Raw genomic sequence first — 14,604 nt, 5'->3', positions numbered from 1 at the left:
TTAAATTTCAAACTTAATTTCAATATTTCTTAACTAATTTAGAGTTATCCTTCAGTTATGATGTACCATAAGAGTAACAACTATTGTATTTCAAAATCACATATGGTATTACAGATAATTTTGTTATTTTTTTATTCACCTAGTAAGCTCTTTTGAAAAATCTTATTAAATTTTTCTATCATCGTTTTTAAAATTTGTTTTCAAGGAGAATGTATAGTAATTAAACTGTTTCTTTTTTGTAGGTCAGAATAAAAGATCAAAAATGTTACCATCAAATTTAAGGATAACTAATGAAGACACAAATTATGTTTCACAAACTCAAAAATTCCAGTTTGACTTCCCTTCTAATGAATATGAAGAAGATGATCTAAATTTAGGAGGGGCAGGTAACAATGACTTACATGTTGCTGGCAAGCTAATATATGGTTCTTCTCAGAAATGCAAAAATCACATTGGCACTGAGATAGAACTTGAGAAAAATGTTCCAGATGATACAAAGTTAGTTAATTCTGCACAAGATAAAGGAGGGAGCATGTCAGCCTTCCGTAAAAGGTAACTAATTAAATGAAATAAATGATATTCAGTGATACAGTTGAATATTTATGTGTATCTCCAGAAGTTTAAAATATGATAGAATCTGAATGAGAAAAAAAATCAACAACAAATAGAGGTCTACTGTGTACTCAACACTCTTTTAACTGAGTTCTAGCCATAGGTTCTTGCCTTCAGAGAGCTTACAGTTTATTGAGGGAAAGGCAAGTAGTAACTAAAAATAATTAAACACTTTTTGTATGACAATTATTTTGATGAGATATATGGTTAGAGCAAAGGTTCTCAGACTTTTTGTTTTCAGGACCCCTTTCCACTTAAAAATTATTGAGGATTCCCATAAGAGCTTTTGCTTTTTTGGATTATATCTATTGATATTTAACCATATTGTAAATTAAAATGATGGGGGAAAAGTGTTATGGAAATTGTTTTGATCCTATGAACTCTGAATCTTGACCATCGTTTGAAAATGGCTGTTAATATGGGATCCTAATCTGCTGCACGATCAGGGAAGGTGTCCCTGAGGAAATGATTTTGTAAGTTTAAGGAAGAATAAAGTCAAGCTGAGTACAAATAAAGGAGAGTGTTCCAGGCAGAAGGAATAGTCTGTGCAAATGGACTAAAGTAGCACAGAGCTTGGCTTATTCTTAGAAATTTTTCTAGTTTAAAGTAAGAGAATGAGAGCATGCTAAGAGACAAAGTATGGAGGGGCTAAGTCATTCAGAATCTTGTAGGGGTGAAACATTTTGTACTTTTAAGGTGCTGCTGCTGCTAAGTCACTTCAGTCATGTCTGACTCTGTGCAACCCCATATATGGCAGCCTACCAGGCTCCCCCATCCCTGGGATTCTCCAGGCCAGAGTACTGGAGTGGGTTGCCATTTCAGTGCTTATTAAATTGTGCCCTGTGAACTCACTGCATCAGAATCACATGGAGTGCTTGTTAAAAAATTTGGATTCCTGGTTGCTTCCTTAGATCTGTTGAATCACACTCTGGATCAAGGTGGGGATGGGACCAAGGAATCTTCATTTTTAACACATTTTTTGAACGATTGTTAGGCACACAAAAGTGAGAACTGTTGCCCTAAGGTCCTGGGTTTTAAGCAGAGAAGTAAAATTAGATATTCTTTTTTATTTAAAGTCCATTTTTGCCCCAGTAGGATAAATTAGAAGAGAACTGGAATACATTGTGAAGGGTCATTTAGATTATTTTATTAGTCTAGATGAGAGAAAATGGTAACCTGACCTAGGACCTGATTCCTAAATGTCTGGCTTGAGCCAGATTGATGAAAGATTGAAGTGTTCTTTCATGATGTAGAAACTGCAAAGGAAGAATAGAGGAAGGTGATAAGTACAAATTTGTACATGTTGTTTTAAGTACGTACAAAATGTCCAAATAGATAATTGGATATATGGGTTTAGGATTCAGAGGAGATATCACTGATGGTTTTTCTTTTTTCTGTGACATAAGAGATGGAGTCATCTGTGGAATTTGAGGGGGAAAGTAGAGGTATTGAGCAAGTATGAGAAGGGTGGAAGAAATTATGGAGAATGGGAAAGCACTCTAATTAGAATAATGGTAGAGTTGGACACTGTGAAGGTCCCAGTTGGGGTTGATGTCTGTGAATTTTTAAATAAATTTTATTATGATGTAATTCACATATCATAAAATTCATTATTTTGAAAAGTGTACAATTTATAGATTTTAGAATAGTCACAGAGTTGTGCAACCATCACCACTATACAATTTTTGCTGCCCCAGACTAACTCTATACTCATTAAGTTACTCCCTATTTCTCCATCTCTCACCCAGCCCCTGGCATTTACTAATTGTTTTCTGTTTCTGTGGGTTTTCCTATTCTAGATATTTAATATTATAAGTGCAGCTTTTTCTGTCTGGCTTCTTTCTCTTAGGACAACATTTTCAAGGTTCAACCATGTTCTGCCATACATCAGTACTTTATTCTTTTTATGGCCAGTAACATTTCATTGAATGGGTATATTACATTTTGTTTATTGATCTGTCAGTTGATGAACGTTTGAGTTCTTTCCACTTTTTGGCTATTATGAATAATGTTGCCATGAGAATTCAGATGTAAGTTTTTGTGTGAATATATACATTTGACCCTTGAACACACAGGGCTTAATAAGGGTGTTGACCTCCTGGGAAGTCAGAAATTGAAGTACAACTTTATAGTTGGCTTTCCTTATCTGTAGATCTGCATCAGTGGACTCAACCAACTCAGATCATATACTACTGTAGTATTTATTGAAGAAGAAAAAAATCCGAGTATAAGTAGACCAATACAGTTTAAACCTATGTTGTTCAAGGGTCAAATGTATTTTAATTCTTTTGGATTTATACTTAGAAGGGGAATTGCTGGGTCATATATTAACTCTATATTTATCTTTTTTTGAGAAACTGCCAAATTGTTTTACAAAGTAACTATGCTGCTGCTGCTAAGTCGCTTCAGTCATGTCTGACTCTGTGCGACCCCATAGACGGCAGCCCACCAGGCTCTCCCGTCCCTGGGATTCTCCAGGCAAGAACACTGGAGTGTGTGGCCATTTCCTTCTCCAATGCATGAAAGTGAAAAGTGAAAGTGAAGTCGCTCAGTCGTGTCCAACTCTTAGTGACCCCATGGACTTGCAGCCTTCTGCTGAACAATTTCTCTAGTAGTGTATGAAGTTTCTGAATTCTCCACCTCCTTGCTAGTACTTGTTGTTTGTCTTTTCTATTATAGCCATACAAAATGGGTGTGATGTATGTCTCATTGTGGTTTTGATTCATGTGTTTCTGCTGACTAAAGGTGTTGGGCAGCTTTTCGTGTGATTATAGGCTATTTGCATATCTTACTTGGAGTAGAGTCTGTTCAAATCCTTGATCTGTTTTTTAAATTGTGTTGTCTTTTTATTGTTGAGTTGTAAGGGTCCTTTACTTATGCTGGTTGAAAATCCCTTATCAGTTATATGAGTAGCAAATATTTTCTTACATTTTGTGTGCTGTGTTTCACTTTTCTGTTCATATCCTTAGCTGGCCAAAAGTTTTTAATTTTGGTGAAGTCCAATTTTTCTAATTTTTGATTGGATTTTTGGTGTCCTATCTAAGAAACCATTGCCTAATCCAAGGTTGTAAACACTTACTCTTACATTTTCTTCTAAGATTTTGCTCTTAAATTTGGGTCTATCATCCATTTTGAGTTAATTTTTGAATATAGTACAAAGTAGAAGCCCACTTCATTCTTTTGCACATAGATATCCAGTTGTTCCAGCACCATTTGTTAAATCAAAGCAAAACTGTTCTTTCCCCATTGGATGACATGGCACTTGCACTGATAATCCACTGACCATAAATGGAAAGTCTGGAGTGTTTTTGTACCATCCATTTATCTGATTCTTCAATACCAATTGATGTCCAAGAATACAATTCAATCTTCTTACTAACTCCTAGAGTTAGCATCACACTACAAGAGTTAAGTAAGGATTCAGTCCCACAAGACTACCCTACTTCAAATGCCAGCCGCAAATAGGGTGACAGGCTATCCAAATTTCTGCCTTGCAGTCTACAAATTTGGGAGCTCTCACTACGGTGCATTCGGTATAATACTTTGCTAGAATTACTCACAGGTTTGAAAAAGCATTTTACTTAGGATTACCAATCTGTGAACATGGGATACCTTTCCTCTTATTTAGATTTTCTTTAATTTCTTTCGAAGATATTTTATAGCTTTCAGTGGACAAGTCTTATACTTATTTTGTTACATTTACTCATAAGTACATATTCTTTTTTATGTTATTTTAAATGGAATTTCAGATTGTCCATTGAAAGTGTGTAGATATACAATTGATTTTTGTGTATTGATTTTGTTTCTTCAGTCTTGGCTGATGTGAATTTGAATTTGAATATTATTCATCCACCTGATAGTTGTGCTTTTTTCAATAGCGTTCTACCACTTGACTGCAATTATGAAAAAATAGTAGATAGATTTACATAGAATTTCAGATTTGCAAGATAAGTATGATAAAAGTATAGAAGGGGAGAGGGGTTTAGAATATTGATAAGAGAGTGATTGAAAAGATATGTCATGGTATTAAATGCATTCAAGGTACCTGAGAAAAGTGAAAGGGAAGATGGTTTGGGAGAAAATAAAGAAGTTAATTATAGTAATTTTGTTCTTTGACCTCATTAGTACCTTGAGCAAACAAGCTAAAAGGATAGGAGGTTGTGGTCAAAAAATGATTTTTTAGAATGGTTGTTTTGAGAAGAGGATAATGATAACATCTAAGGCGGGAGAGTAAGTGACTGAAATCAGATGAGGGAGAAAGCTACTAGAGATAAAAGGCTAAGAAATGTAGAGGGTAGAATTTTGAATGAGTTGTCTACGTAGATGGTGAAGTAACTCAGTTACTCTGGGAGATGGTGAAGGACAGGGAAGCCTGGCGTGCTGCAGTCCATGAGGTCACAAAGAGTCGGACACGACTGAGCAACTGAACAACAACAACCCAGTTTATGGAAGAGCTTGTAATTAAGAGGAAAAGATTCTAAAGTGACCAGAGGTTGATATAGGATATATGCAATGAGGAGGAATACAATGTTGCATAGCTAGATAGCACAGATACTTTTGTGAGAGAGTGGAAAAGTAATGGTGTAAATTTGGTGTGGAGAAGAAATGTGAGAGAATTAGCAGTTTTGTCCACTTAAAGGAGAAAAGGAAAGATATAAGCATCTGAATGCAGAGTTCCAAAGAATAGCAAGAAGAGATAAGAAAGCCTTCTTCAGCAATCAATGCAAAGAAATAGAGGAAAACAACAGAATGGGAAAGACTAGAGATCTCTTTAAGAAAATTAGAGATACCAAGGGAACATTTCATGCAAAGATGAGCTCGATAAAGGACAGAAATGGTATGGACCTAACAGAAGCAGAAGATATTAAGAAGAGGTGGCAAGAATACACAGAAGAACTGTACAAAAAAGATCTTCACGACCGAGATAATCATGATGATGTGATCACTAATCTAGAGCCAGACATCTTGGAATGTGAAGTCAAGTGGGCCTTAGAAAGCATCACTATGAACAAAGCTAGTGGAGGTGATGGAATTCCAGGGGAGCTATTTCAAAATCCTGAAAGATGATGCTGTGAAAGTGCTGCACTCAATATGCCAGCACATTTGGAAAACTCAGCAGTGGCCATAGGACTGGAAAAGGTCAGTTTTCATTCCAATCCCTAAGAAAGGCAATGCAAAAGAATGCTCAAACTACTGCACAGTTGCACTCATCTCACATGCTGGTAAAGTAATGCTCAAAATTCTCCAAGCCGGGCTTCAGCAATATGTGAACCATGAACTCCCTGATGTTCAAGCTGGTTTTAGAAAAGGCAGAGGAACCAAAGATCAAATTGCCAACATCCACTGGATCATGGAAAAAGCAAGAGAGTTCCAGAAAAACATCTATTTGTGCTTTCTTGACTATGCCAAAGCCTTTGACTCTGTGGATCACAATAAACTGTGGAAAATTTTTCAAGAGATGGGAATACCAGACCACCTGACCTGCCTCTTGAGAAATCTGTATGCAGGTCAGGAAGCAACAGTTAGAACTGGACATGGAACAACAGACTGGTTCCAAATAGGAAAAGGAGTACGTCAAGGCTGTATATTGTCACCTTGCTTATTTAACTTATATGCAGAGTACATCATGAGAAACACTGGGCTGGAAGAAACACAAGCTGGAATCAAGATTGCCGGGAGAAATATCCATAACCTCAGATATGCAGATGACACCACCCTTATGGCAGAAAGTGAAGAGGAACTAAAAAGCCTCTTGATGAAAAGTGAAAGAGGAGAGCGAAAAAGTTGGCTGAAAGCTCAACATTCAGAAAACAAAGATCATGGCATCGGGTCCCATCACTTCATGGGAAATAGATGGGGAAATAGTGGAAACAGTGCCAGACTTTATTTTTAGGGGCTCCAAAATCGCTGCAGATGGTGACTGCAGCCATGAAATTAAAAGACGCTTACTCTTTGGAAGAAAAGTTATGACCAACCTAGATAGTATATTCAAAAGCAGAGACATTACTTTGCTGACTAAGGTCTGTCTAGTCAAGGCTATGGTTTTTCCTGTGGTCATGTATGGATGTGAGAGTTGGACTGTGAAGAAGGCTGAGCGCCAAAGAATTGATGCTTTTGAACTGTGGTGTTGGAGAAGAGTCTTGTGAGTCCCTTGGACTGCAAGGAGATCCAAGCAGTCCATTCTGAAGGAGATCAGCCCTGGGATTTCTTTGGAAGGAATGATGCTAAAGCTGAAGTTCCAGTACTTTGGCCACCTCATGCAAAGAGTTGACTCATTGGAAAAGACTCTGATGCTGGGAGGGATTGGGGGCAGGAGGAGAAGGGGATGACCGAGGATGAGATGGCTGGATGGCATCACTGACTCGATGGACGTGAGTCTGAGTGAACTCCAGGAGATGGAGATGGACAGGGAGGCCTGGCATGCTGCGATTCATGGGGTCGCAAAGAGTCGGACATGACTGAGCGACTGAACTGAACTGAACTGAAGAGTTTTTTTAAGAGTGAGAGTTTTCCAGGGCAAGTAAATATTTTTGTTAAGACCAGGAATTAAATATAAAATTCAGTAAAGAAGCAAAGGACATAAGAGAGTGTGGAGTGGAAGAGCCAAAGGACCTAGGAAGAATCTGAGGTTCAGGAAATTTAAATAAGTAGTTGTGTGGATAATATTTTTACAGTTGGAAGAATCTATTTCAAACTCTAACTTTAAAGTCATACAGATAGAAAGTGGAGAAGCTTTTGATTTATACCCAGGTTTGTCTGATTCCAAAATCTGTGCTTTTAAGTGATATCAGAGCATATAACACTGTTAGCATCAGTGTTTTCCTTATTTTCAATACCATTTTAAAATGGGATTCTGTTGTATTATGAAAGATTAACCATCTGCTTTTGAATTTTCTGTCTTCAAAAACAGTACTGCTACCATTGGAAGATACAGCTCTATAGTTTGTTTTAGAATACATGTCTCTAGTATTTTGAAAGATTCAATTCAGTTCAGTTCAGTCACTCAGTCGTGTCTGACTCTTTGCGACCACATGGACTATAGCATGCCAGGCTTCCCTGTCCGTCACCAACTCCTGGAGTTTAGTCAAACTCATGTTCATTGAGGCAGTGATGCCATCCAACCATCTCATCCTCTGTCATCCCCTTCTCCTCTTGCCTTCAATCTTTCCCAGCATCAGGGTCTTTTCAGATGAGTCAATTCTTCACATCAGGTGGTCAAAGTATTGGAGTTTCAGCTTCAACATCAGTCCTTCAGTGAATATTCAGGACTGATTTCCTTTAGGATGGAATGGTTGAATCTCTTTGCAGTCCAAGGGACTCTGAAGAGTCCTCTCCAACACCACAGTTCAAAAGCATCAATTCTTTGGTGCTCAGCTTTCTTTATAGTCCAGCTCTCACACCCCTACATGACTGGCTCTCATACAAAAACTTGGGCTTCCCTGGTGGCTCAGATGGTAAAGAATCTGCCTGCAATGCAGGAGACGTAGGTTCGATTTCTAGGTCAGGAAGATCCCCTGGAGAAGGAAATGGCAGCCCACTCCAGTATCCTTGCCTGGGAAATCCCATGAACAGAGGAGCCTTGGGGGCTATAGTCCATGGGGTCGAAAAGAGTTGGATGCAACTGAAGTGAAGTGAAGTGAAGTGTTGGATGCAACACAAAAAAACCTATCATTAAGATTAATAGTGAAAATAACAGAAAATATTTTGTATTTGTATTTGTAATTATTTGGGTGTCATTCCTTACAGAATTCCGTAAGACTGATAACCTGCTATCAGCTCTATTACTTATTCGGTAACGTGCTAGTGTTGTATTATTAGGAATCTTATTGATCACTTCTTCCCTTAGGGCTATTGTGAACAAATTACTTTGATGGATTGTCTTTGAACCAGTCAACTATAGTAAATTACAGTCATAAAGATGGCCCTTCTTTGTTTTACAGAACTTTGCAGAGAGCCATTTCTTATACTCAAATGATTATTGAACAGTGCTTGGGAAGTTGGTGCTAGTTACTGACAAGAACCTGTCCACATGGGCTGCTTTGTAGGATTGCTTCAGTGTTCTCATGTTATAATGGCTAGGTCCCCTCAGAATGAATGATCTAAGAGACTGTGTGGAAGTGACAATCTTTTATGACCTGGCTTTAGATGTCACATGCTTGTCCTTCCACAGCACTCTGCTAGTCTTATAGGCAAGTCCTGATTCAAAGAAGATGATTCCAAAAAAGTGTGAGCACCAGGATACAAGGAGCATCAGAGCTGTCTCAGAGGGTGGCCACCACAGATGGATTTATCTGAGTTTTAAGAAAGTGAAAAGACATAATTCGGTGGTAAACTTAGCAAATCATACTTTAGAAGAATGATTAACTTTTGTGTTCTAATAAGCCATAATCGGTAAATTTAGCAAATCATACTTTAGTAGAAGGAGAAGGCAATGGCAACCCACTCCAGTACGCTTGCCTGGAAAATCCCATAGACGGCAGAGCCTGGTAGGTTGCAGTCCATGGGGTCTCTAAGAGTCAGACACGGCTAAAGCGACTTAGCAGCAGCAGCAGCAACACTTTAGGAGAATGATTAGCTTTTGTGTTCTAATAAGCCATGACCTATAGGTATTTTTAAAGGAACCAATTTTATGCTAGTTTTTTACATTCTAAGTGATGATTACATATGCAAATTTTTTGCAGGTTATTTAAAATATCTGAAAATATACATGAGGATGTTTATTCCAATGACAGTGAAAACTTGGACTCTAATATTGGCTCAGTGAAAATTGTCCAAACAGAAGTGAACAAAGGGAAATCATGGAAAGGTAGCAATAGTAAGCAGAAACCTCAATATTCAGACTGTTACATTTTGACAGCCAGTGATACACTTTTTGCTTCTGAAATCAGAGAAGGCATAATCAAAGCACCATCTTTTCCAGTTGCATCCCAGCCTCATACAGTTCAAGGTAATTTCTTGCTTTTTTCAGTTGATTTTATGAGTACAGTCTCATTTGTATTTCTTAGTATAGGTAAGAATACAAAAATATTCTTTGTATTTGTATGTTGTCACTCTATGTGCAATTTATTATATTGCATTTTTAAACCTGTGATCTAATATTGTTTTATCTATTCTCTTAGTAAAAAGTTTATACAAATTCTAATGAAGTAGCTTTTATGGAAAAGTTTAAAAATATCTGTAAGAATGTAGGATTTTTTTTTTTCCTAGGGGTAACAGAAAAAGGTTTAGATTCCTTGAAGGCTGTCACAGAAATTCGTATCCTTTAAAGTATTTTACTACATCAACATTGTATTTTAAGTCATAATTTTAAAGCGTTTTATTTCATTTCATTTCTGTTTGTTTTGGCTGACAGAGCAAAAGAGGGAAATGTGGATCTTTTGGGTCATGTAAGAGTCCCAATATGTGTGATTGTGCTACTAAAAGTGTCGTCTACAGACTGGTGCCAGTTGTGAACTGTTGGTTACCAGTCAGTGGCAAGTACAGATACGAGATTTATATTATTGAATGAACTTTTAGCATATTTACTTACAAATTGATACAGATAATTTCTTATTCTTTAGGTATTGGTATAAACATGGGTAAGGGAAATGACAGAATGGGATATTCTATGGATTGGGGACATTTTTACAAATTGAGTAATTTTTGAAAGAACCTAATTTGTAGTTTATACGATTTTATATTTCTGGGCATTTCCAACGTAAATATTTTGAGTATGTATGTTTTGAGTACGTATCTGAAGGTAACATTTTTTCTTTGATAGCATGTGTATGTCTGTTACAGTATATTTATTCTATTTTATAATTCATCAGCTGTTTCTGTGACTATTTCCCTTTGACCTATGTACTCCTTGAAGGCAAGGACCAAACCTTGTGTATCTTCTTATTTTTAAATACATTGAAAGCCATATAAAGTAGGGAAGTTGTTCTGGCAAAAAAGTAGCCCATGAGGAAGGGGGAGGATAAGAAAGTATGGAATATGTTTGAAAAGAACAAGAATTCCAGCTTAGGTGAAAAAAGTTATGATTAAAAGGGTAGTATTCATGTTGATGTATGGCAAATATAGTACAATATTGTAAAGTAATTAGCCTCCAATTAAAATAAATATATTTATATTAAAAAAGGGTAGTATTAATAGAAAATAATGATCGGCAGGTATATTAGGATTAGATCATTTAAAGCCATGAATACCAAGTCAGAAGTTTTTGCTTTTACTTTTTATATATTTATTAAGCCATGAAGAGAAACCATGAAGTATGTTTGAGCAAGTCAAGTTACATTACCAAAACCATGCTTTAGGATTATGGAATTAGTGACTCAAAGCTGGGCAATGTTCTAAAATCCACAAAATAATGATCTAGTTGGCAAAACAACTGAATTTCAGATATTAGGTAGCTGAGCTGGAGAAATCTAGGGATGAGTGATTCTTATCCTGGGTATCCTGAGGACTGAGATAATTCTGAAGTATAGTTAGAAAATGTTTGCTTGGCCACTTGTGAAAAGTTCCCTCCAGTGCAGATAAATGAGTGGGTGGAATGGGAGGAGCAGTTTATAGAAAGGTTATAAATGATGATATAATAATGTCACACATGGCTAGCCATTGGTGCTCCTGTTCACCATGGCATCTCAGTCTTGCTGCATTTCCTTCTGTCTGGTGACCTAAATAAATTCTGGTGTGGGAATGTAGGAAACATGTTAGCAGTAAACAGTTAGTTTCATTATCTGTATGATGGGAAAATCTTATCCCATACATGAACTTGCCATATTATGACACTTATTTCTGAAGAGTTTTAAAGATTTTCTTGCTATCTTAGCACAGCTGAAGTTGTCCTACTACTTAGGTCTCTTTGTTAGTTAAGACTGCTGCCTACTCTTGTGTCCCTTGTTTTCATTTTCTGTCAAACTCACTGAACTTACTATACTTTATTGTTTCCAAGTGTGTATTTAAAGTGGACGACTGTATCCTACTCATGATAATTTGAGACTTTGGTGATTTCTTGGACTTACTTTCTGATTATTTTACAGAATTTTTCTATATTTGAATTCTGAGAATTATAGAAGTTTGATCACATTGATCCTGCCACAGTACTTTGTCATTTTCAGGACTGCAGACATCCCCTCCCCCCCATACACTATTATAACATGTAATTACTGGGAGACTGCTGAGAATTTGTTGGACAAAAGGAAAAATTCAATATCAAGTGTTGATAGTGATGATGAATGATGTACTTAGTAGTTGAGTTTTCTCATAAGCTAGAAAACTGATTTTACATCCACTCTGAATCATAGATTCATTTTTGCAAGTGTAAATTGACGTGGAACTACCTAATGAGAGAAAAACCAGCATGATGACCAACTTGTGGGCTTGTTAAAAATAAATATTTTAAAGGAAGGGATATATTTTGAAGGAAAAAATGAGATTCATTCAAAAGCTGATGGATTGACAAACTTAGTATTATGTTTTTGTTTTGGAATGAGTATTCTGACACAATATACAACTGAAAGTAAACTAAAGATTTGTGAGTTATCTGCTTGATTTAATATATACGAACTTGCATAAATTGAGTTTTTACTATGTGCCAGGTTTGGGATATGCCAGTTAAGAAAACAGACAGTGAATTCTTACCCTTGAGAAGTTAACATTTTTGAGATGGAGGTGGGGAACAATTGTAACAGTATATAAATAAGTCCTATAGTATTTTAGAAGGTGATAAATAGTATGAGAAAAGAAAAATATGGGGCAGAGTAAAGGAGATTAAATTGGGAATGCTGGAATAGACGTTTAGGATTAGAATTAAATAGAAGAATTAAGGTAAAGAAAGAAAAGTGAAAGTGAAGTTGTGTCCGACTCTTTGCGACCCAATGGACTATACAGTCCATGGAATTCTCCAGGCCAGATTACTGGAGTGGGTAGCCTTTCCCTTCTCCAGGGGATCTTCCCAGCCCAGGTCTCCCACATTTTAGGCGGATTCTTTACCAGCTGAGCCACAAGGGAAGCCCAAGAATACTAGAGTGGGTAGCCTATCCCTTCTCCAGTGGTTCTTCCCAACCTAGGGATTGAACCAGGGTCTCCTGCATTGCAGGCAGATTCTTTACCAACTGAGCTATCAGGGAAGCCCAGGAATCAGGGTAGGTCTTTAGAAAAAGAAGCTGGAGGAAATGAATGAGAAGTAAGAGTAGTAGACATGAGGTCAGAAACACAAAGGTGAAGTGGGGAGGCAAGATTATGTAGGGCCTTGTGGCCGTATACTTTGAGAGAAATGGAGGAATTTGAGCAGAGCTGTAATGTGCTTTGGTTTAACTTTTAACAGGATCACTTACCACAATCTGTCAAATTTTTGAAATCTTTATAAAAATGTAATTGCTTAAATAACTACATCCTTGTGTTCTGAAATGTATTATCTGTTTTATATCTCCTAATAGACTGTAACTGCGTCAGTTTCTGGAACTCACTTTCTTCTTTATTTACAACTTCCTCAGCTTTCTAAATCTAGAAATGTATTCTGCATAGTGTTTACTAAGTGTAGTTGACAAATGTGACTCAAGACTAATAAGAATACCATGTAAATACTAATATCTCCCCAACTGGCAATAGACTCTTAACTTGGAAAAGAGACAGTTTATTCTTTATATCTACTAATATTTTGGGGCTTCCTTAGAGGAAGGCTGATTTAATTTCCTGTTGAGCCAATATGCTGATAATTGCAATTAAATCCACCACTTAGCACAACTAAATTACCAAAAACAAAGGGATTAAGGGGTTAAGTGACCAGCAACAACATATATCAGCTAATGAAACGTAATCAACAGTTTAAAAAAATGAAATTTGGGATTTTAAAAAAGAGATAAAAAGCAAGTGGCCTAATCAAGATGAATAAGAAAAAAATATCACTCTGGAAAAGATAAACTTCGTGCTTAGTTCTGATATATTTTCACATATATATTTGCATCTATTCTGTCAGATCTTATTGTCAAAGTATAACCTTTGGATAGTCTTGTTTCTCTACAAGGACTTTATAAGTTCTTTTCAGAATATGGAATGTGACTGGGGACTGGAATAATTTAATTCCTCCTCCACCCCAGCTTTATTAAGGTATAATTGACAAAGTTATACTATATTTAAAGTGTTCAGTATGGTAGTTTGATAAACATATACATTACAAAAGTTTCCCACCATCAAGTTAGTTAACACATCTGTCACTTCACATATTTACCTTTTTAAATTTTTGTGGGGTAAGAATACAAGTTCAGCTCTCTCAGCAAATAATACAGTTATTTTCAACTCTATTCACCATTTTATACATTAGGTCCTCATATCTTAATCTTCTTATAGCTAAAAGTTTGTATTCTTTTACCAACCTCTGTTGCTGCTATATCCCCAGCCCTTGGCAACTCATTTTTATGAGTTTGACCTTTTTATTTAGGATTCCACTTGTAAGTGATACCATGCAGGATTTGTCTTTCTCTGTCTGACTTAATTCACTTTGTATGATGTTTCATCCATGTTGTCACAAAAGGCAGAATTTCCTTCTTTTTAAAAGCTGAATAATAACCTGTTATATATATTTTTTTTTAATCCATTCATTTCTTAATGGTTAGGTTGTTTCCATGGTTTGGCTACTGTAAATAATAACTGCAATGAAATCAGGTGTACAGACACATCTTTGAGATACTGATTTTGTTTCCTTTGGATATAACCCAGGGATTGCTGGATCATATGGTACTTCTGTTTTGAATTTTTTGAGGAAACTCCATACTTTTTTCCATAATGACTTTCGATTTATATCCCTACCAGTAGTGTACAAGGAGGAGAAGGAAATGGCAACCCACTCCAGTATTCTTGCCTGAAGAATCCCAGGGACAGGGGAGCCTGGTGGGCTGCTGTCTGTGGGGTCACATAGAGTCAGAGACGACTGAAGCGACTTAGCAGCAGCAGTGTACAAGGGTTCCCTTTCATCCATCTCCTTGCCAGCATTTATGTCTTATCTTTTTGATG

General features: G+C 36.6%; 1 protein-coding gene across 1 annotated transcript in view; it reads left to right on the top strand.

Annotated features, from left to right (window-relative positions):
- HFM1 (helicase for meiosis 1) overlaps positions 1-14,604 on the top strand; it is a 121,747-nt gene that overhangs the window by 7,291 nt on the left and 99,852 nt on the right. Inside the window, 3 exon segments of the mRNA XM_069572802.1 lie at positions 243-552; positions 9,294-9,559; positions 9,820-9,867. Of these exon segments, the coding sequence (XP_069428903.1) occupies positions 243-552; positions 9,294-9,559; positions 9,820-9,867 (624 nt within the window).

This window comes from Ovis canadensis, chromosome 1 (genome assembly GCF_042477335.2).
Source record: "Ovis canadensis isolate MfBH-ARS-UI-01 breed Bighorn chromosome 1, ARS-UI_OviCan_v2, whole genome shotgun sequence".
Taxonomy (NCBI): Eukaryota; Metazoa; Chordata; class Mammalia; order Artiodactyla; family Bovidae; genus Ovis; species Ovis canadensis.
The sequence above is the reverse complement of the archived record's forward strand: the minus strand, read 5'-3'. Positions and strand labels throughout refer to the sequence as shown.